Here is a 23632-nt window from a genome sequence, read left to right as displayed (position 1 = left end):
AGCTCAGCATTAGCTTTCTTATCAGACACAGCCATGGACACAGTTAGGCTAGCAGCCAAAACCAGCGTTGACACAGAAGTGACAAGACGAGCACTCTGGTTACACCATTGGTCCGGAGATACAGCGTCCAAGACCAAGTTAATGAATCTTAAATTTACCGGAGACAATCTCTCCGGGCTTGACTTAAAAGCAAATAATTACAGAAGTTACAGGCGGTGAGAGCACATATTTACCTTCTGGCAAAAAACCCAGATCAGAGCAGCCCAATAGACTGTACAATATGCCTTGGAGTTCCCAGGGACGCTTGTGATTACTTTCAATATACCACATTTCGTCCTTCACAGTCCAGTGGAGAGACAAAGAAGGGTAGACCTACCTGGTCCAATCAACAAAGACAGACCAGAAAACCCGGTCCACCAAAACCCAACTCAGCCTGACTAGAGGCTCAGCGCAGGGAGAGTAGTAGGTTACCTTCAACAGTTTTTTCCAGTATGGCAAGACCACATACAGGACAATTGGGTTCTCTCAATCATAGCAGAGGGATACCACATTCCTTTCGACAGCCTACCCCCTCGCACTTTCATTTGCTTGATCACACCAAAACACCTGGCCAAAAGACAAGCTCTTTTACACATTGTCAACGATCTCCAACCCAACACTGTCATTGTCCCAGTGCCGCACAAAGAACGCTACAAAGGTTTTTACTCAAATCTCTTTTTGGTCTTAAAGAAGGAGGGCACTTTCAGACCGGTACTAAATTTAAAATCCCTAAACAAGTTGGTGTCCAAACAGAAGTTCCGGATGGTGTCAATTCGTTCAGTGGAAATGTCAATGATGCACCACTGCTCTATGACAAAAGTAAGGGAGCGCTCTCAGCAGTATCTAAGGTTCACTGTGCTGCAAGAACCTTACCAATTCCGGGCACTTCTATTCGGCCTTTCCACAGCGCCCAGAGTTTTCACAAAGATACTCAGTCCTCTCATTGCACATCTCAGATGTCTAGGAATATCAATCACTCCTTATCTAGACAACCTGCTCATCAGATCCCCATCATACAACCAATGTCACAAGGACACTCAAACTTGTGTCACAACACTACAACAATACGGGTGGATTGTGAACGAAAAGAAAAGTCACCTCACTCCCACTCAATGAATTCAATTCTTAGGAATGTTGTTCGACTCAGTCCTTCAGATCATCTCACTACCCTCAGAGAAAATTCAGACGATTACACACACAGCTCAGCAGGTCTGCCTTCAGACCACAATCTCAGCGGAGCAGTGTTTACAATTACTGGGCTACATGGTAGCAGTGCTAGAGGCACTACCATTCAGCATGAGAGAGTTACAAAACCACTTTTTTAAGCCATTGGAACAAGAACCACACAGACTTGACCCAGGCAATTGCAATCACCATGCAAGAAAAACGGTCATTGAGTTGGTGGACATTACCTCACAACCTAATCCAGGCAGGGGTGCTTCGCCAATGAGGCGAGTTGAGGCTCTCACCTCAGGCAGCAGCGCCCCACTAGGTACCAGGGGCAGCAAAACTGCTGCTCCTAGTACTTTAAGAGCGAATTTCCGGGGGAGGGGGGGCAGCAGCAACTGCTCTATATGGAGTTGAGATTGTTGTTGGGTAGGAGATGTATTCCGCCAGCTTCCTATACGGGCTTCAAATGATCCCAGCTGGAGGTCTAGAATTGAACCTGCATCTGATTCATCTATATGTGCTATGCTATGAATGTGGTGAACTTGACTGGCAAGGAAATAGTAGAGAAGTTATTACTGACATGTCTTTATTTATGTTAAGCCCTAAATATATCCCAAAGTGCTGAAGTGTTTCCAGGGTTGCTTGTAGAGAGACTTGGTGGTCAGCCAGGAATAGCAAGAGGTCATCGGCAAATAGAGCAAGTTTGTCCTCCAGTGTGCCAGATTTAAATCCTCGTACTTCGAGGTTCTGTCTGATATGTAGGGTCAACAGCTATGGCAAATAATAGCAGCAACAGGGGACATCCTTGCCTGGTGCCCCGTGTCAATGGAAAGGAGGAGGATAGCGACCCATTGATCTTAATCTGTGCAGTTGGTCTCTGATACAGTAGCTGGATCCAGCCAATGTGGGGCCAAAGCATCTAAGAGTTTCCCACAAGTAGGGCCATTCTACTGAGTCGAAAGCTTTGGATGAGTCTAATGAGACCACTATCCTGGAACCTATGCTATCATGTTGGGTTTGAAGGTATGTGTACCCCAGTCTGAGGTTGGTTGAAGTGGATTTTTCAGGCATGAACCCTGATAGATTAGAATGAATGATGGGAGGAGATCACCTTTACCAGCCTCATTGCAAGGATTTTGGCGTCTGTGTTGATCAGGGAAATTGGCCTATATGCGTCACATTGTTCTGGATCCTTGCCTTCTTCATGTATCAGAATTATGATTGCTGCATGGAATGATGAGGGAAGGGATACCGTTTCAATTGTGCTGAGAAATGTCTCATGAAGGTGATGAATAAGACTATTACCTTGCATATTGTACCATGCCACTGGGAATCTGTCTGCTCTTGGAGTTTTGCCCATCGAGAGTGTGGCCAGTGCTTCTGCTACTTCCAGTTTTATGATGGGACTGTCCAAATAGCCTCTTCTGGTGTCAGACTGGGGAAGTCTATATTGTCTAAGAATTCTGACAATTGTCTCTGTGTAGGTGGCTTTAGAATACTTTTATCTATGACATTAAAATGTCCCTTGGAGATCCACCATAAACCGATATAAAGTTCTACCCGATGTGATTTAAAGTGATATTTCACACGGCCCGAATCTCTCCCTTTGCACATTTTTTTACAGACAGAAACTTTCACCTCCTTTTTACAAAGACAGTTTAATTAAATGGGGCCCCATGGCTGTACCAGCCCTTGTATACACAGCCCAGGAACCTCCATATTCACCTCTGGCTGAAAGTAAAAAGGTTAAGGGTCAGGCTGGACAGCAGGGCACCTCCAGAATGTGGCCACTGGGAGGTGCTAAATAGATTGATAGCTTTTCTGCTCATCCTTCTGTCCATCATCCAGGCCTTTAAAGGGGAACTATTGTGAAAATTTAAATTTAATATAAGCTTCAGCATACTGAAATAAGAAACTTTCTAAATTCAATCAATTAAACATTCTGCATTATTTCAGAAATAATCAAGTATATCCTCACTATTACTCTCTTTCTCTCTTCATGCAGCAGTTGGGTGTCAGATATTCATTGATCGTTAGATCCAATATATCTTATGGGGGCGGGCTCCTTTTGCCTAGAAGATGTATTAGAGCTCACTCTATTAAACGCACCAGACATCATGTCTCTCTACATGCAGAATTTGTGCAAAACGCAGTTATTTTGTTAGATTTTGTTTGTACTGGAATCAGTTATTTGAGTGAGCTCTAATACATCTGCTAGGAAAGGAGCCCCTATAAGATATATTGGATCTAACTGTCAATGAATATCTGACACCAAACTCCTGCATGTAGAGAGACATGATATCTGGTGATTTTAATAGAGTGAGCTCTAATACATCTTCTAGGCAAAAGGAGCCCCCCTATAAGATATATTGGATATAAATGAAGAGAGAATGAAGAGAAACAGATGCCGAGAGTGGAATAATGAACATAAACGATTATTTCAGAAACAGTACAGAATATTTAATTGATTGTATTAGAAAATAGGAAATTGTTAATACCTACCGTAATTTGTGTTTCCTGGTCACTTTCATGGCAGCATTCACCAGGGGGTTAATTCCCCCTGCTGGCCAGCAGACAGGACCTCCTCCAATAGTTTAAAAGTTCACTTCCTCCCCTGCCCCCTAGTCTCAGTATTAAAGCTGTCCCATATAGGGTGGGAAACTCCCTGGTGAATGCTGCCATGAAAGTGACCAGTATTAACAATTTCCTGTTTTCCCCAGTCACCATGGCCAGCATTCACCAATGGGAAATCCCCAAGCTTAAAAAGAGGGTGGGACACCAATGCAATAACAGAACTTTTTAATCAGCAGAATATATTACAGACTGCAACACTTTCCTCCCAAATTTAAACTTCTGGGAGGATAAAACATCCAACTTATAATGTTTCACAAATGTATTCCAAGATGACCATCTTGCTGATTTGCAGATATTCTTTGGCGACTCCCTGGCTTGTGCCGCCCAGGAGCTTGCCAATGTCCTGGTAGAGTGAGCCTTCAACCCTTTTGGGACATTTCTTCCTGCCACGTTGTAAGCTTTCGCAATGGCTGCCACAATCCAGGAACTAATGGTTCTTTTCGTTGGAGCCTGACCTTTCCTGGATCCATCAGGAATTATGAATAGTTGCTCCGACTTCCTCCATGACTTGGTCCTTTCTATATACACCTTAATGGCTCTTACCAAGTCAAGAGTATGCCACACGTCTTGTGGAGATGAAGGATTAGGAAAGAAGGAAGGCAGGATGACCTCCAACTCCATATGAAACTTTGAAATAACTTTCGGCAAGAACCCGAATGCTGGTTTCATCACTACTTTATCCTCAAAGATTACTGTATGCGGTTCCTCAGCCAACAAGGCAGATAACTCTCCCACTCTCCAGGCTGACGTTACTGCTACCAAAAATATCACTTTCAATGTCATATTCCATATTGAAATCTCCTCCAATGGTTCAAATGGAGGTTCAGCCAAAACTTTCAAGACCAAAGGAAGGTCCCATGGAGGAACACAAACTCTCTTCATTGGCCTCACTGATTATGGCATTGAAGAATCTTTTTACAATGGTTCTATGCCCATGTTTTCCCAGTCAGGGCTGAGATTGCCGACACTTGGCCTCTTAGTGTACTGCAATGTAATTTTTTTCCTTGTATCCAGTGAACAAAAACTCTACCACTACTGTAGGTGATGTCGATAAAGGATCTCCCTTCTTCTCTGTGACAAACTCCACAAACATCTCCCATACTTTATAATATTGCTGGGAAGTACTTGCTTTTCTTGACTTCAACAACAAGTCTATTACTTCATCCCCAATTTTTTCCTCTCAATCGCCAGGCCATCAACAACAGATGATTGCGTCCCTAAATCTGAATGGATCCCTGTGACAGCCAGCCTGGGAAATACTGCATCTACATCAGCCTCTGTATCACCAATCTCTGGAGAAGGGAAACCACAGCCTTCTGGGCCAGAAGGGGATTACTGCAATGGCTTCTGCTTTCACTCTTTTTTTTTTTTTTTTTTTTTAACACCCTCCAAATTAATGGATATGGGGGAAATACATAAATTAGGCCTTTTGACCAATTTTGTTTTGTCTTAGGCCATCTATTGCCTCTGCTTCTTTGCAGGGGAATCTTGAAAAGAATCGAGGACATTTCTTGTTCTTTGTGGACGCCATGACATCTATCTCTGGCTGACCCCATCTTTCCACCATTTCCTCGAAGAGGTCTGTATAAATTCCACTCCTTGGGATCTAAAACTGCCTGACTGAGGAAATCTGCTTTCCAATTTTCTTTTACTTCACATAAGGAATCTGTAGATGGTGTCTCCACACATCCCTGTAACTGGTGTACACACTGATCCGTATTCACACGAAGCGATTCTGACTTAAATAGTCTAGGCAGCTTGTTTTTTTTTTTTTAAATTTCCTTCTACTGCCCCCTTATAGGAATGCTCATTGCAGTCAAAAACTCCTATTTTGGCGCCAAAACAAACTTTCCCAGCGTTTCCTAGAGCTTAATGCGCTTTTGCACTTAATGCCCACAACAAAGATGGCCACCGGTGAACTTCCACCGCTGACATTTCCTACGCGGCCTCCTGGGCAAATTCAATTCACCGCTTACCATATTCTTGTCGGCGGCACCTCTTTTACAGCAGGCTTCTTCCTCACAGGCGTCTGGCTTTTTCCAGCCACCATCTCCCTGCGTCGCTGACATCACCTTCTCCCCCAGCCCCCTGACCCGCGCACGGGAGGAGAGCCATGGATTTTGTAAGTTAACCCTTGCTAACCCCACACCGGAGAGCTTTTAGGCCCTTACCGTATATACTAGAGTATAAGCCGTCCCGAGTATAAGCCGAGGTATCTAATTTTACCTCCAAAAACTGGGAAAGCTTATTGACTCGAGTATAAGCCTAGGGTGAGAAATGCAGCAGCTTCTGGTAAGTTTCAATCAAAAAATTGAGGGTTTCTGCTCCCATTGGAGGTGCCGGCATCTTTTTTGGATGCCGGCGACTATTCTTGGACGCCGGCGAATATTCTTGGAGACTATTCTTGGACGCCGGCGACTATTCTTAGGCACATGCGACTATTCTAAGACGTTTTTGCGCTTGACCCTAGTATAAGCCGAGGTAGAGTTTTTCAGCATATTTTGGGGGCTGACAAACTCTGCTTATACTCAAGTATATACGGTATTTCCATCTCTTTTCTATGTAGCCTTGTTTCTTCAAAGCTGCTATCCTCTCCCTGGCCCAGACAGGACAAAAAAAAGACTAGGGGGCAGGGGAGGAAGTTAACTTTTAAACTATTGGAGGAGGTCCTGTCCACTGGCCAGCAGGGGGAATTAACCCATTGGTGAATGCTGGCCATGGTGACTGGGGAAGGTTTCTTATTTTCACTTTCGCTAGATTCCCTTGAAGGAGTGGCATAACTAAATATTAATGGGATTTAGATTAATATTTAGAAGTTGATGTGTTTTACCATATTTATTGAAATTGTATATGAATTAGAGCCCCCCTGTGCTTCCTCTCTAGTTTCGCTCGTCTTTAAGGGAGGATTAAGCACTTGCACCTCACTTCTTTATAACCAGTTCTTTATAACCTTTATAAACAGTTGAGTTTGAGTTCAACCATTTGCTACTATAGCACAGCTAATTGGTGGGATGAACAAGCCCGGTGGTCCGGGGTCTCCCAGTACAGAAATGTGTGCCCCCCTGTATTTATAGTGCCCTGCACTGGGGAACACAAATATAAGGTTGGGGGGCAGCAGAAATCAGGCAAATTCAGGATTATTAAACTTTTATTAAAACATTTTTGGAACACAAGAAAGAAAACCTATTTATTCATCATCATCATCGCTTTGTGGAGTAAAATGGTGACGAGTGGAATTCATGCAGCAACACGGGGACACAAACCCTGTGTACGAGTCTGACGAGCAACCTCCCCCCCCCCGGCACATTTACACATGAAGGAACGGGCAGGACCCGGACACTACCACTACAAGCAGAGGAGGGAGATGATCTAAAGCTTCCCCCCTATTTCCTTCGTCACCCCAACATATCCACTGATAATACAAAGCCCCTCACACGCATGCGACTCACCAATACTCAATGTAAAAATAAATCTGCACCTTGTTTTAAATTTACACTCGATCCATTCCTACTGATTGGACCCAACGCAGTCATTCGGATCAGAGACAAACGAAACTTCTTCTGCAGATAAAAAGGACCAATTGCACCGTTAAAAATCCCCCGGCACTTCCAACCTGACATCACTAGGGGGCGCTGGACTATCAGCTGCCATTGGATGTCGATGGTTCCGGCATGGCCCACTTGTTTCTCTTTGTTGGAACAACCCTAACACTAGTTAAAGGGCCCGCAGCAGGAAGCGCTTCTATTATTCATCTCTAACCAATCACACGATAGATTAATCAGATGTCTAAAATGCATCTGGAAGAAAACCCACCCTGATTGGGTGAACGTAATAGACGGTCTGGAGAGCAGGTAGTGACTTGTCTGACCATATAACAATCATATAAAAACGGTGTCACAGATATAAAGGGCGTGGCCTCGCACTTAACTTATTTGTACATAGGAAGAGTCTTTACAAAAAAACTATTTTATAAACATATTTTAAAGAGGAACTTTGCAAACCAACAAAAATTCCCTTGATCGCAAAATGACACATTTAAAATAAGATTTATCATCATTGACCGTTGTTAAAAGGAGTTTGGTTCCCGTAGAATAGAAATCCCACCGGCCGGCGCAGAAGATGCAGTAATGGGCCGAGATCCATTCGCTCAGCACTCGCCGTCTTGAAAACAAAAAGAAAAGCCTATCCTAAGAAAAATAGGAGTCACATGATCACTGCACCATAAGAACGTAGCTCAGGACCAGAAAGGCGGCACTCGGAAAAACGACCTTTTATTAACTGCCACAAATCAGTTCTCTTAAATAGGACTGTGTGAGGCCTCGGAGTTCCTCCAGGGCGTAGTCTTCGGGCATCGGGAGGCGGCCAATGTGTGGGGCCAGCAGTCTTAAGGGCACACGGGGTTCAGACGAAGAGTCAGACATGGATTCTGGGGGCTGCTGCAGACTCAGCACCACTCGAAGGATGTTGGCAACGCGTTTCGCCATTTCTAGTGTAAAAAAAAGAAAAAGAAAAAAAGTTGATCAGCAAATAATTCATTTAAAATCATTTTTATTATAAGGTCCTATTCTGCTTACGTGGCAGGGCCCAGGACCAGAGACAGGGGTTGTTCCCCTTTAAATTAACTGTTAGTATGATGTAGAGAGGGATATTCTGATAGGGATGCACCGAATCCTGGATTCGGTTCGGGATTCTGCCTTTTTCAGCAGGATTCGGTCGAATCCTTCTGCCTGGCCAAACCGAATCCTAATTTGCATGTAAATTAGGGGTGGGGAGGGAAATCACGTGACTTTTTGTCAAACATTTTTCCCCTTCCCACCCCTAATTTGCATATGCGGTTCGGATTCGGCCGGATCTTTCGCAAAGGGTTCGGCCGAATCCAAAAAAGTGGATTCGGTGCATCCCTGTATTCTGGACAATTTGCAATTGGTTTTCTTTTTCTATTTGTGGTTTTTGACTTCAGCAGCTCTCCAGTTTGCAGTTTCAGCAATCTGGTAACTAGGGTCCAAATTCCCCTAGCAACCATGCACTGATTTGAATATGAGACTGGAATATGAATAGGAGAGGCCTGAATAGAAAGATGAGCAATAAAAAGTAACAATAACAATACATTTGTAGCCTTACAGAGCATTTGTTTTTTAGATGGGGTCAGTGACCCTTATTTGAAAGCTGGAAAGAGTCAGAAGAGGAAGGCAAATAAAACTAAAAAAACAAAAAATAATTGAAAAGTTGCTTAGAACTGGTCAGTCTATAACATACTAAAAGGTAACAAATGGTAAACCATTCATTCAAAGGAGAAGGTAAGTCGTTTTAACTTGGGAGGGGCAAAAGGTAAAGAAGAGAAGAGGATCCCTCCATGGAGCTCACTGGAATAACCCTGCAGTTTTCTGCTGATAGGAGCACCGGCCCAGGATGGGAATAAAATGACTTGGGGTGCCTAACTTTTGGCAGCCCAAGAAAAAAAGGACTTTCCTTTGCTAAAGCCATCTTGTGAATAAGCTGTAGTGCAGTGGAAAGCAGCAGTGTCTGTCCATTGAGGGGCAGTTAATGAGGTTCCTACCTGACTGTGCCAAGCGATCTTTGGCATTGTAACACTGGATCAGCTCGACCCATTTACACAGAGACATCACTTTGGTGTGTAACTTCTCCAACTCACAGCCGGACCTCTCATCCTACAAGGACACAAGTGAGAATGAGCCTGTCCTGGGTAAATACAGACAATGAAACGAAGGAAGAGACTTGAGCCAATGATACATACGTGCTGAATGTGACGGAGCATGTCAATAACACTGATATAATCCAGATACACCTTCCCTGCACTCTCCCACTCCTGAATGTGCTTGCAGTGCTCCGGTTTGGACATCTCACCCAGAAAGCTCTTCAGGTATCTGTAGTTCTCGTTAATAACGGCATCTGTACAAACACAACACAACTGCATTGCTTGGGGTTATTTCTACTTGCAGGACAGGCTTCAACGGGGCTTTTACCAACAATAAACTTGCTTTATTGCTCAACTACAATTCCCAATATGATCCAACCCTTCAAAATATGTTGGGAGTTGAAAGTAGGGAGACCGATAAGAGTCGTTCACTTTTTTCAGTCGGTGTCAAGACAGTTCACCAGACTTTTTCCAATTACCGTATATACTCGAGTATAAGCCAAGGTACCTAATTTTACCTACGAATACTGGGAAAACTTATTGACTCGAGTATAAGCCTAGACACAACTACAGCCCTGTCTCCCAGCAGCGCACATTCTGCCAAAGCGACCCCCCCCAGCGATCAACCGGACTTCTTTGCAAAGTTGATGGTGACAGAGAATTGCCAAATGGATTACTGTGTGCATTGGCCCACTGTCCCACTACCATGTGCAGAGGGTGCTGTGTGATATTGCCATCATTGTTAATCTTTCGTATAACCAACAGAGGGCGCTGTGTGATATTGCAGTCACTGTTATTCTTTCATATAACCAACAGAGGGTGCTGTGTGATATTGCAGTCACTGTTATTCTTTCATATAACCAACAGAGGGCGCTGTGTGATATTGCAGTCACTGTTATTCTTTCATATAACCAACAGAGGGCGCTGTGTGATATTGCCATCACTGTTATTCTTTCATATAACCAACAGAGGGCGCTGTGTGATATTGCAGTCACTGTTATTCTTTCATATAACCAACAGAGGGCGCTGTGTGATATTGCCATCACGGTTATTCTTTCATATAACCAACAGAGGGCATTGTGGGATATTGCAGTCTCTCCCCAAGTGTACTGTTGATATAGGAATGATTAAAAGTGACTGCAATCTCAGCTACTCGGGTAGGGTACCGCTGACCCGAGTATAAGCTGAAGTAGACTTTTTCAGCACATTTTGGATGCTGAAAAACTCTGCTTATACTCGGGTATATATACGGTACTTTCAATGTGACCGTTTTTCTAATAATGAAATCTCAATCAAATTTTTTTCACTTTGCAAAGCAGCTCTGGGGGGGAGGGGTCGTCGACCCTGTAAACTTTTCTAAATTGATACATTTAGTTGATACATTTCTTATCGTTGTCCCTGCTGAGCAGAATCTCTGGGTTTCGTTAAAGGCAGCTGTTAGACTTGATACAATAGTTGCACTGATATTCCCCAAAGATCCTATTGAGAAATGAATTAACTAAATGTTGCAAAATGATAACCATTTAGAGTCTGCACCTGAATTACTGAGCTGTCAGACTCATTTTCAGAGACAGGAACATTACCCTTTAAACTTACATTTTGGGGGGAAAAAAACAAGTCATTGAAAAAAAGTCTTATTTCTGGTGAACAATCTAAAAACAACTGAACTGAAAGTGTGTTTGGAAGGTGAACAATCCCTTTAATGGAATGGCAGCCAACTAGAGAGAAGTATAGGGTGTGACTATATAAATCCCCATCAGCTCACCTGCAGCCAAGTGTCGGGTCACCAATTTGTGGCAGGGATTCCATTGGTGGCCCTTTAGTAAATACAAGGCCTCTTTAAGCTTGTCTCCGTCCCGCCTGGAGCGGATTGCTTTGGCTTCGTGGATCCATTGCGCTGGGACGCAGAGTTGCTGAATTAGGAAGGTCTCTTTTGCCAGAGACTCTGGGCTGTCCTGCACCACACAGTGCCTATTCAGCAACTCCCGGACACCTGCTTCACGGACGCTGGGTGGGGCACAACAAGAAAGCAAAGGTTGAGTTATAGCTGCCAGGTCCTAAAGAGAGAATGTAGTATTCCTCTATTTATTGCTCACAGCTGCCTCATTGGTGCAGCCCAAGCATAACCTTAAAGGGATACTGTCATGGGAAAATGTTATTTATTTTTAAAGCATCAGTTAATAGTGCTGCTCCAGCAGAATTCTGCACTGAAATCCATTTCTCAAAAGAGCAAACATATTGTCAGTTTCCCAGCTGCCCCCAGTCATGTGACTTGTGCTCTGATAAACTTCAGTCACTCTTTACTGCAAGTTGGAGTGATATCACCCCCTCCCTTAACAGAACAATGGGAAAGTAACCAGATAACAGCTCCCTAACACAAGATAACAGCTGCCTGGTAGATCTAAGAACAGCAGTAAAATCCAGGTCCCACTGAGACACATTCAGTTACATTGAGTAGGAGAAAACAGCCTGCCAGAAAGCAGTTCCATCCTAAAGTTCTGGCTCTTTCTGAAAGCACATGACCAGGCAAAATTACCTGAGATGCATCTATACATCAATATTACAACTAAATACACTTGTAAAAATCAGAGTCCTTATTTAGCATCCCCATGGACTTTCTCATGCTTGTGTTGCTCTAAAACTCTTTTTACATTTAAATGTGGCTTACGAGTAAAAAAAGGTTGGGGACCCCTGCTTTATAGTTGCGCACATAAAGCAGCCAATCACTTACTGTGGATGTGGGATGTGCAGCATTACAAATATGGCCCATTCCCAGAGTCCTACGTTTTCCAGCTGGGCAGCATAACTGGCATGAAGCGTCCCCTGGCGATGCTCAGACAAATGGGTATAATTGAGAGCCTGCAGGACCATCCACATGTGCCAGCTGAGTCTGTAGTCCAGAGGATCTGGGGTCACACTACTGGGGTCCAACAGCTGACACAGATCATATTGCCTGTACAGAAACACACACAACGGGAAGTGAATCTAAAAGGCGTTTGTGTAATACAATTATTTCCTATAAACACCAAGTTGCTCTGAGGGACAGTATTAGGAAGCACAGACATGAGCTCACATGTACCAGCTCCAACGTCTTTAGTCTGAATACAAACACACTTGTACTCCAGATACTGTCTGGGGTCTATAGATCATTCATAATTGCCACAATTAAGAGGTATAATGAACGTTAAAGGCTTTATTCACCTTTCACTGTACAGTTTCAGCAAATGGACACAGACATCTCTCTGCAGGGAGGAGAATTTGGCTGAAGGTTCATCCCAGAGGCTGATGCCACAGTCTTCCAAATAGGGAGGGAGAGGGTAACAGGCATACGGCTCCCCTTCTTCATGCTCCTGGAAAATTGACAAACAACCACAAATTCATCTCAATGGCTCAGGTGCACTCACATGCTTTAAATCTGTAACGGTCAATTTGATAATGAATTCCCTCTATTAAAGAAGAAGGTTCCATCTAAATATTCAGTGAGAGCTGCGAAGATGTGGAATTGTCTCCCTGAATCAGTGGTACAGGCTGATACATTAGATAGGTATAAGGAAGGGTTGGATGGTGTTTAGCAAGTGAGGGAATACAGGGATATGGGAGATAGCTCATAGTACAAGTTGATCCAGGGACTGGTCCCATTGCCATTTTGGAGTCAGGAAGGAATTTTTCCCCCTCTGAGGCAAATTGGAGAGGCTTCAGATGGGTTTGTTGCCTTCCTCTGGATCAACTGGCAGTTAGGCAGGTTATATATAGACTTATGGTTGAACTTGATGGACAAGTGTCTTTTTTTCAACCGAATGCTACTTTAAGTAGGCAGACCGTTTACCTGAAAAGCCCGCTCGTACATTCTCAAGGCCTGAGCAATGGTGGCAGTGGGAGGGAGCATGTACCAGAGATGAACGGCCAGGGTTCGCTTCCAGTCCAATTGAGAACATACATTTATGCTTTTGTTATCAGAAGAGCGCCACACCTAGGGACACAGGAGACACAACAGTAAGAGAAAAGGAACACAAATACACACGGATGTTTTTGAACATAACGAGATGAATACAGAACAGGTAATTAGCTAAACAACTGCCGGTACAATGAGCAAGACTTACAGGTGTGCCAGAGAGCAAGCAGAAAACACGCAGCCTCTCTTCCTGGATGTAGTGATCCACCTGCAGCTTATTCCAGTCGACCAACTGCAGGGTAATCAGCTCCCGCACCTCCTGGCTACCCACCATCTGAGAGAGCAGCAGGGACAGCCTATGATCACCTGTGGGGGAGGAATAACCTGGGTAAGAAATATGGCTCTCACTACCAGATGCTGCTGATTTACACACATACATTTATCCTACAGTTTAAAACATAGGAAAGTCAATTTCTACAGGAGCAACCGATTCCCTTAGAGAAAAGGGGCACTCACCAGATTTTTGTGCCAGACAGCACGCGTCACTGATCCTGCCCCCAGTTAGGAAGCTAAAGATGGCTTCTATGTGTCGCTCTGGGCCGTACAGAGACACCTCCTCCTCAATACGTTCCTCTGCGGTGTGTGCCAGCCAATGAGAGAAAGCCTTCCTCCTCTCTAGGTTCCTCACAAACTCATTTGGTTCATCTAGACTGGCCTCCAGCTCCTTCAGTTGGCCCCAGAGAGATTCACACAAGGTCCATGTCAGGCCCCACTGCTTCACGACCGCTGTACAAAAAAAAAACAAACAGTATATACAAGGGTTAATAGAAGAGGCTGTGGGAGACAGAAGTGAAGGCAGGGGCTCCAATGTTATCAACTCACCTTCAACCTCTCCAGTCTCATTGGACAAGTTCCTGACCCAGCCTGCATAGTCATGAATAGCAGTGACTCCTGTGTTTGGCTTAAAGTGGGGGCACTGGGCGGATCTATCCACACTGCTGTTTTTCAGCTCTATCTCCAGTGGCATCAAGTACGACTGCAGCTCTTTAGTCTTCTGCTCCAGGCTCAGCTTTTCCATGTGGACTTTAAAGGGCGACTCTGTGACACTAGTGAGAGAAAAAACATCTTACACCCTTATTTACACTTAACCTATTAACTAAATCAGTGATCCCCAGCCAGTAGCTCGTGAGTAACCGGTTAATCTCCAACCCCTTGGATGTTGCTCCCAGTGGCCTCAAAGCAGGTGCTAATTTTTCAATTCCAGGCTTGGAAGCAAGTTTTTATCTGCATACAAATGAAGTACAAATGAAGTATAGTGCCAAGTAGAGCCTGTTGTAGGCTGCCAGTCATGTCCGGACTGAGATTTAAAATAGGCACTGACATTTCAGGTACACAGAGGCCCAAACAGCCCCCACCAGCCCTTTACATGGTGACTTTCTATGGGACCTTATAGCAGCCCCTCTGGCATTTGCCAGAACCCACAGATTGCCAGTCCACATAGGGGCTACAAAATAACTTATTTGGTACCCCAAGGACTTTTTCATGCTTGTGTTGCTCCCCCAACTCTTTTTACATTTGAATGTGGCTCATGGGTAAAAAAAAAAAAAAAAAAAAAAAAAAGAGTTGGGGACCCCTGAACTAGACTTACAGATTCAAACCATTTACAGTGGGTAATGGAATCGGCAAAATGTAGTGAAAGCGCAAAGCATGCATGTAGAACAAAAAGAGAGATTTTTGTACTTACCGTTAAATCTTTTTCTCTTGTCCTATATTGGGGGACACAGGCACCGTCGGGGATGAAGATCCTGCAGCTGGAGATGGACACTATGTTGCAAAATAAGACTCCTCCTCCTGCTCTGGGCTTCATCCCCTGCCTCCTCCTACAATCCTCAGTTTCAACCGAAGAAGGAGCAAAGCAGCCCAAAACAGAAGAGAAATCAAAAATAACACCCTCTGAACTAAACATTAGAAAAATAGAAAAACCAAACGTAATGGAAAAAACGTCACGGTAACCGTGAAAAACAGTGTCAGAATAGGGAGGGAAAGCCTGTGTCCCCCAATATAGGACAAAAGAAAAAGATTTAACGGTAAGTACAAAAATCTCTCTTTCTCTTGCCTAATTGGGGGGACACAGGCACCGTGGGGACGTCCCAAAGCTCCCAAAAGGGTGGGACACTGTATGGTAGGTGTCTAACGAACCGCAGCACTGAGCACCTTCCTCCCAAGAGCAGCATCGGCTGAAGCATGCGTGTGGAGCCTGTAGAAGCGAGTGAAGGGATGAAGGGATGCCCATGTGGCCGCTTTACAGATCTGATCCGCTGAAGCTTGGTGACGGAAAGCCCACGAAGTGCTGAGGGAGCGAGTGGAGTGAGCCCTAACCTTGATCGGGGATCCTTGCCCTTGACAGCGTATGCTCTGGGAAATGACGGACCGGGATCCACCTTGGCTAAAGTCGCCTTGGCGGCCTTGGTGCCCCCGTTTGGGCCATCAGGGAGAATGAAGAGCGCATCAGTCCTACGAACATGCTCTGTGGCTTTCAGATAGAATGAAACGGCTCGAACAACATCCAGAGTGTGGAGGTTGTGCTCAATCGGGCCTTTGGGATTGGACACAGTGAAGGGACAACAATGTCCTGGTTCAAGTGGAACGCAGATACCACCTTAGGCAAAAAGTCTGGAGTAGGGTCGAAGCACCACTTTGTCTATGTGAACGACTGTGAAAGGCGATTTGCAGGAGAGAGCCGCAAGCTCCGAAACTCTCCTAGCGGACGTGATCGCCAACAGGAACAACACCTTCTCAGTGAGGGTAGACAGAGGAAGCTGATCGAGTGGTTCGAAGGGTTCCTCTTGCCAAGGCTGAAAGCACCAAATTGAGGTCCCACGGGGGCACAGGGCAGCGATACGGGAGGGATGATACGAGTCGCACCTTGAAGAAAAGTCTGGATCTTTGGGTCAAGAGCCAGCTTGCATGCAGGAGAATAGACAAGGCCGAAACCTGCACCTTGAGGGAGCTGAGGGCTAAGCCCTTTGAAAGACCATCCTGCAAGAAGGAGAGGACCTCCTTGACTCGCGCCTTTTGAGGATTAAACGGCTCCGTGCTCACACCATGATATGAAGGTTCTCCCAACACGGTGGTTAGATTCTTGCGGAGACAGGCTTACGTGCTCGCAGCATGGTGGGAATTGCATCCGGGGGTGTTCCTGAATCCCGCAGAATCAAGGCCTCAAGAGCCACGCCGTTAAAGCCCAGAGATGAGAATTCGGGTGGACAACCGGACCCTGAGTGAGGAGGTCTGTCCGTTGAGGAAGATGGAAGGGTCTGTCCGCGGCCATGGCGATGAGATCTGCGAACCAGGCCCTGCGGGGCCAGAAGGGCGCCACCATACGGTCAGGGTTCCTCCTCTTTTTATCTTTTTTATCACCTTTGGTAGGAGTGCCAGAGGGGGGAAGATGTAAACTCTGGAGAAGCTCCACGGAATCACTAGGGCGTCTACTGCGTGAGCCAAGGGGTCGAGGCTCCTGCTGACGAAGTACGGAAACCTGCCGGTTGGATCTGGACGCCAGAAGGTCGATGTCTGGCAGGCCCCACCTTGCCACAATGAGTTGGAACACTTCGTGGTGGAGGCGCCACTCCCCGTGATCGATCGTTTCTCTGCTCAGGTAGTCTGCCAACCAATTTTCCACCCCGGGTATGTGGACGGCCTAGATGGCGGGGACGTTGTTCTCCGCCCAAGTCAGAATCTCCTGAGCCTCCCTGAGGGCCGCAAGACTTCTGGTGCGCCTTGATGGTTTATGTAGGCCACGGCCGTCACGTTGTCGGACTGGATTCGCACGGGGTGACCCTGGAGTACAGTCGCCGTGTGTTCCAGGGAGTAGCGTATCGCTCTTAGCCCAGAAGGTTGATGGGTAGCCTCTGTTCCTCCAGAGTCCAGAGACCCTGTACTGTGGTTTGGTCTATGACACCTCCCCACCCGCGAAGACTGGCATCTGTGGTGAGAATCTTCCAGTGATGGGGGGGAAAGGGTTTTCCCCCCGTCGTCCGAATTGGTTGAAGCCACCAATGGAGAGAGAGAAGCACACGACTTGGAATGGAGATCTTGCGATCGAGGTTGACTCGGTCCCTGCGCTGGTGTAGCAGGATGGTGCGTTGAAGTGGTCCTGGTGTGGGATTGAGCATAACGGGATGGCCGGGAAGGATGCCACCATCGTGCCAAAGTCTGCATCGCTGATCGAAGGGTAACCTTGTTGGATCCCATGAGATATCTGATCCGAGTCTGAGGTCCGGATCTTGTCCTGCCGGCAGAAATGCTCTCCCCTGTCTGGAGTCCAGTATCAGGCCGAGGTACTGTATTGATTGAGTCGGGTGGAGGTTCGACTTGTTGAAGTTGATCGTCCAGCCCAGAGATGTCAGGGTCTGGAGAACTTGAGATGTGTGCAGATGAGCCAGAGAGGCGGACTGACCCTTGACGAGGAGATCGTCTAAATAGGGAATGACGGTGGTGCCCTTGAGTCTGAGTTCTTCCAATGCTGCCGCCATGACCTTGGTGAAGGTGCGTGGGGCTGACGAAAGGCCGAATGGCAGCGCCACGAACTGCCAATGACTTCCGTCCACAAAGAATCTGAGGAAGCTGTGGTGAGCTGGATGATGGGTATATGGAGATATGCGTCCTTGATGTCTATGACTGTCATGAACTCGTTCTCCTCCATGGAAGTAAGGACTGATGGTATTGACTCCATTTTGAAATGGCACCGTTTGACGAACGGGTTGAGATCCTGCAGGTCTAGGACAGGTCTGAGCGAGCCGTCTTTTTTGGGAACCATGAAGAGGTTGGAATAGTAGCCCCTTCCCTTGGAGTGTGATGGGATAGGTTGAATGGTGCCCTCCATGGCCAGGTCTTGTATGACGGGAAGGAATTTGGCCTCCTAAGGGAATCCCTTCGGGAGGGGGCACACCTTCATGCGGTGTGGGGTTTATCTTGTGAAAGCTTGGAGGTGGGCTTGGAGGAAGACCAGGGTTGTCTTTGTTTGCCTTGAAATCGTGTTCCTCCAGAGTGGACTCATCAGATTGCGTCTTCGACCTTTGTCCTCGTCTGAAGGGCCAAAAAAAGGGGTCTCCTTTTGAAGGGGGGTCTCTTGGGTCTGGTTTGGGGAAGTAGCGTGCTCTTTCCCCCAGTCGCTTGAGTAATGATTTTATCCAGTTCGGCCCCGAAGAGGAGTTTACCTTGAAAGGGAATGCTGACTAGAGAGCGTTTGGAGGTTAGGTCAGCGGACCATGACTTTAGCCACAAATATCTGCGAGCGGCTACGGAGTGGGCGGAAGCTTGAGCCACCATCCTTGCCGCGTCGAGTGCTGCATCCCCGATGTAGGTAGTAGCGTCTGCTATCTTGGAAGGATGTTGTCGGAAGTTGGATCTTCGGATCCTATGAGCTGTGCCGCCTGTTCCACCCAGACCTCCATGGCCTTAGCCACCCAGGCGATAGCAAAGATGGGCCGGAAGGCCGAGCCCGAGGCGGTGAAGGAGGACTTGCAGAAAACCTTCAAGGCGCTTGTCGATGGGATCTTTGAAAGCGGCCGCGCCGGGAACAGGGATGGTGGTATTCCTGGATAATCTGGAAACTGGAGGATCCACCGCAGGAGGTGAAGACCAGAGATCAATGCATTCCTTAGGAAAAGGATATGTCTGGGGTGAAACGTTTGGAAGTTGCACTCTGTGATCAGGGTTTTTCCATTGGGACTTGATGATTTCGTCAAGCAGTTCGTATGCAGGAAAAAAGGCATGAGCTTTTCTTGTGACGCTTAAAGATGTTCTTTGCTGGCTCGAAAGAGGGAGAATCTTCCTCAATGTTAGCGTGTTAAGTACTGCTTGAATAAGGCCTTCCACTTCCCCTTGAGTTATGGGAGTGTCTATGTAAGGATCAGGGAGTTCATGGTCGGAGTCCTCGTCTGACGGGACCTGACCTTCCTCTTCAGATGGAGAAGAAGTTCTCCGGGGGAGTCCGGAGGTGAAAGGATTGGGCGTTTTGATTTCCCTGGGCGGTGGGAGAATGAGAAGGTTGGGATAAGTGCTCGAGCACCTGTCTAGGGTCTCGGGGATGCGGGCCCAATGTTGGATGCCTGCAAGTGAGACGGAAAAAGCCCTAAGGAGATCTGGGTCCGAAGTACTAGTCTGAGGTAGAGGAGGTAATTCGGAGTTTCTGCGGCCCCACACAAAGATTCAGACGAGGCTGAAGAAAATTTTGTTTTACAATTTAAGCAGGCTAAAAAGGAGACCTGCGGGTGAGTTAGAGCTGAGGACTTGGAGGTCCTGGGCTCATCTGTCTTGTTAGCCATATTGCTCCTTATTGGAAACTGTAGGGAGTAATAGGAAAAGATCCAATAAACAGTGTAAAAACTTTTTTTTTTTTTTTTTTTTTTTTTTTAAATATGAGGCAGGGGAATCGACCTCCTAGCCGAAGCAGAGGTATGGCTGTGGGCAATTCTCCAGGCAGGTGTGGTCTGTGGAGAAAACAACAGAAGTATGAATGGTAGCCCAGGGGGTCCATTTACCCTGTAATGTAGTAGCCCTTAGTAAGCAGTCATAATATGTAAGCATAGTCATCCACATACACGTAGTCATAATCAGAAGGTATAGAAGGGGTATAAATATGTATTAACGTACCCTATCTATCTATACCATATATATGTATATATATAATATCCAGGGAAGTACAATTTTGTGCAGAGCCTCAGACTCAAGCCCAGATCCCAACATACCAGATACCTCAGTGTATGTAAGGGAAAGCCAGAATACGTCAATGGGCTAATAAAGGTATATAATAAGTCTCCCAGCAAAAGAGGGATATTCAATGCGCTGTTGGAAGAAGCGCGCAGCAGTAATGGAATGGCAGCGTGCGTAATGGAGGAGCGGAGATATATTTAGAACCGGCTCTCCGTGTGCCTAGAAGAACTGGGTGCTACCTGGTCGCAGAGGAATCCGGAGCAGACTGTGCAGAGAGAAGGTCCGGGTGCGTCTGGCGGAAAAGAACCGGAAGAGGAAGCGCATGGGGTGGAAGGGAGATGGAACGCTAGTGCGTTCCACCAGAGAAAAAAGGCCGCGCGTCCTGCAAGGAGAGAGATGGCGGGAGGGCGGGGCAGGGAGGGAAGGATGGTGGAACGCAATGCGTTCCACCAGGAGAATGGCGGTAAAGGCCAGAAAAAAGGAGCGGCGCATAAAGTAAAAGCGTCGCATTCCACAGCGAGGGTGACAGAGTATAATGAATAAATGAAATTACTCACCTACTAGAAATCAGCCAGCTGAGTTGTGCCCAGTAAATGATGCCCCCTGTGAATAAGAGACACGCATATAAATATATATATGCACAGGTGTGAAATATATATGTATATGTGAGCTATTATGCTGTTATACACCCGGGTGGGTGTATATCGCTGATGCAGACCTCCGTAGAGCGGGAAAGCAGCGTAGGGGGTGAGGAGCCAGCCTGCAGACCTCCGGAGAGCGGGAAGGCTAAAGGGCAGTTATTAAGTAGCTGGAGAGGCGCTTGAGTGAATCAGTGGCCCCTTGGTGTGGCGTGATCTTAGACCTGAGGCCCTGATCAGTGCTCCAGCCACTAGACTTGAAAAAGCGTGTCGTCTCCTTCTGAGGACACTAAAAGAAACTGAGGATTGTAGGAGGAGGCAGGGGATGAAGCCCAGAGCAGGAGGAGGAGTCTTATTTTGCAACATAGTGTCCATCTCCAGCTGCAGGATCTTCATCCCCGACGGTGCCTGTGTCCCCCAATTAGGCAAGAGAAATCTAGTGTTTCCTTTTTGAACGGACTTTGTGTTCTAGTGAACAGGAGCTCATTAAAGGGGACCCGTCGCCCAAAAAAATTATTCAAAATCCTATTTTATCAGATTAGTCAAGGATAATGAACTTTAATTACACTATATAAATTATTTGAATATTGTTTCCTTCAGTCTGGGATTTCAAAATTACAGCAAGCAGGCAGGAGCCATTTTGTGGACACTGTTATTAAGACAATCCTTGCATCATCTCAGAATTTTGTTTTTGCACCAGAATGGGGGACCCAATGTCCATCCCCATGCCCTGGCCACACAGTTATATGGTAAAGAGAACGAGGGAATGTGTGGGGAGCAGTGACATCTAAGAAGTGCTGAATTGAAAGTGAAAGTAATTGTCTGCCCCGCCTCTATGCCACGGGCATAGAGGAGGGGCAGACAATATTTGATTGACAGCTGAGATTTTTAAATGAGCTTACAACAGCTATGAATGCTTAAATAAAAAATAGAAATTGGATTTCATGTGTAATTTGAAAAGGACTTTTATTATACAGATTTTTGTGTCTGGGTGACAGGTCCACTTTAAGGGCCAGCGAGAGTCTCTACAACATAAATGGGAAATCTTCCAGGAATTTGCCATGTAGGACAGTTCATGGCAAAAGCTGTAAAAAGATCCTATTCAATTATAAATTGAGGACATGGAAAGACATTGAAGCTCCAACCATTGGCTATTGGAAAAAACTAATAAATTATGTGCTTCCAAATCAAAAACTTACTTACATGGCGAGGGGCTGTCCAGCTAAGTTTGGGAAAGTGTGGAATTGCTGGCTAGCTGACCAAGCAGCGGAGACTACCCCACAGTAATGCGGAGCCTAGGTACAAAGACTTTATATGATATGGATATGAAGTGTAATATGAATGGATACCCCACAGTAACTGTGACCCTAGGTGCACAGACTTTATCGGATATGGGATTGAAATGTAATATGAATGGATAACCCATCCCCCTATCTCTTATTTCTTTCTTCTTCTGCCTTTTCTTTCTTCTACTTCTCCGTTAAAATCAATAAATAAAATCTTTCAAAAGAATTTATAAATTGGGGGGGGGGGGGGGTCACTGCTTGCTCACTTAAAGACAATGTAAAGAACAGAGACCGCTGGTAACAAAAAGGTAAACAGCTCTAGGGTGTGCCAGTGATTCAGCATTTACAATTCACAAGTTTGTATCTATATATTTTAATGCACTGGGGTGTCAGAAACCTGTGGACATGTCCAGTGAAAGTCCCTTGGGAAAGCCCAGGAATTTGGTAGTTTCCTTTAAAGGCACAGCAGGGCCAGCTTGCTTGTGGTCTTAGTATTTCCCATGCACAGCAAACAATATGGCAGCACTTTTCACCGTCCAGGAACAGCAGAGTCAGTTTTTGGGGAACAGATTAGAAGTGGTCACCTTTCTGGGCTTTGTCCTTATGAAGTTAAAACAGGTCTGGTTTCCCTAATGGTAACAGCTTGGTTATATGAAGAACAGGCAGCTTTCATGTGACCCAATAGCACGCCTGCTTCTCAAGACTTATTGGTTCACCACTTCGGGGTCCAGGGAGCCCCGATACAGTGTGGGTTAAACATGGATACTTACGATTTAGCAGACGTAGGCTTAGGCAGAAACCCATAATCGATGGTGTCCATGTTCCGGTCTTCTTCTGCGTTCAATCGCTCGCTTAGTTTATCACCATTATGAACAAGGGTCCAATTGGGGCCCCAGCCAACACGAAACGACCTTCCCATGAACAACCCCATGTCGATCAGAAGAGTGCCGCGCCCATGTGTAACGGACTTCTCTAGTGGAACCAGCTCTTGTTGCCTTCTGGTTCCCACAGTCCTCAGGTGAGTCTCGGGAGCAGGGCTGGGTATAACAAAGGTGGGAGCTAAGGGTGCTGGGACCGACCAAGGTGCAACAAGATTGGCAGCCGGAAGGATTCTGGGACTGTGGGAGCCTTGAGCAGTCTCGCTTATCCGGGACATGGAGGGAGATGCAAATTTAGACTGCAGCAGTCCCACTGTGGGTGACAAATGTAAAGAGGTCAGGCAAGTAACAACCAATCCAGTGACTTCACTTCTAAGAACTCAGTCTCATTGTACAAGAACTTACTAGAGGAAGTCCTTTTTGACTGGGATGATGGGAAAAGACGGGGCGACCGAACATCTGGGTATGGGTCCAAACTAGAAGGGAAATTGCTGAAGCGATTAATCATTTCTCCATCCTCTTCCTCCAGTAGCAGCGAAGCTTTCATCACCTGTTCAGACAGTGGAAAGAGACTGTGCTAAGCAGCCAATATAAATGCACTACAGTTCCCAGAAATAATAGGATCTGGGGGGGCAGTCATTTCACCTTAAAGGGATACTGTCATGGGAAAACATGTTTTTAAAACATCAGTTAATAGTGCTGCTCCAGCAGAATTCTGCACT

At 46.0% G+C, this 23632-nt stretch overlaps 1 protein-coding gene across 5 annotated transcripts in view; it reads right to left on the bottom strand.

The window, feature by feature from the left end:
* Positions 1-6973: 6973 nt before the first annotated feature.
* The window catches only part of nup98l.L (nuclear pore complex protein Nup98-Nup96-like L homeolog), a 63444-nt gene continuing 46785 nt past the window's right edge, over positions 6974-23632 (bottom strand). For all 5 annotated transcript variants that reach the window (XM_041582755.1, XM_041582758.1, XM_041582756.1 and 2 more), the window contains exons 23-34: positions 23316-23460; positions 22803-23223; positions 14274-14497; positions 13908-14177; positions 13600-13757; positions 13326-13469; positions 12701-12849; positions 12231-12452; positions 11265-11506; positions 9599-9753; positions 9401-9512; positions 6974-8329 (exon numbers count right to left, since the gene is read on the bottom strand). In XM_041582755.1, the coding sequence (XP_041438689.1) occupies positions 8118-8329; positions 9401-9512; positions 9599-9753; positions 11265-11506; positions 12231-12452; positions 12701-12849; positions 13326-13469; positions 13600-13757; positions 13908-14177; positions 14274-14497; positions 22803-23223; positions 23316-23460 (2454 nt within the window). In that variant the 3' untranslated portion in view covers positions 6974-8117. The remainder of the gene's footprint in view (positions 8330-9400; positions 9513-9598; positions 9754-11264; positions 11507-12230; positions 12453-12700; positions 12850-13325; positions 13470-13599; positions 13758-13907; positions 14178-14273; positions 14498-22802; positions 23224-23315; positions 23461-23632) is intronic.

Source organism: Xenopus laevis, chromosome 2L (genome assembly GCF_017654675.1).
Source record: "Xenopus laevis strain J_2021 chromosome 2L, Xenopus_laevis_v10.1, whole genome shotgun sequence".
Lineage (NCBI taxonomy): Eukaryota > Metazoa > Chordata > Amphibia > Anura > Pipidae > Xenopus > Xenopus laevis.
This window is presented reverse-complemented; position numbering and strand designations above follow the sequence as displayed.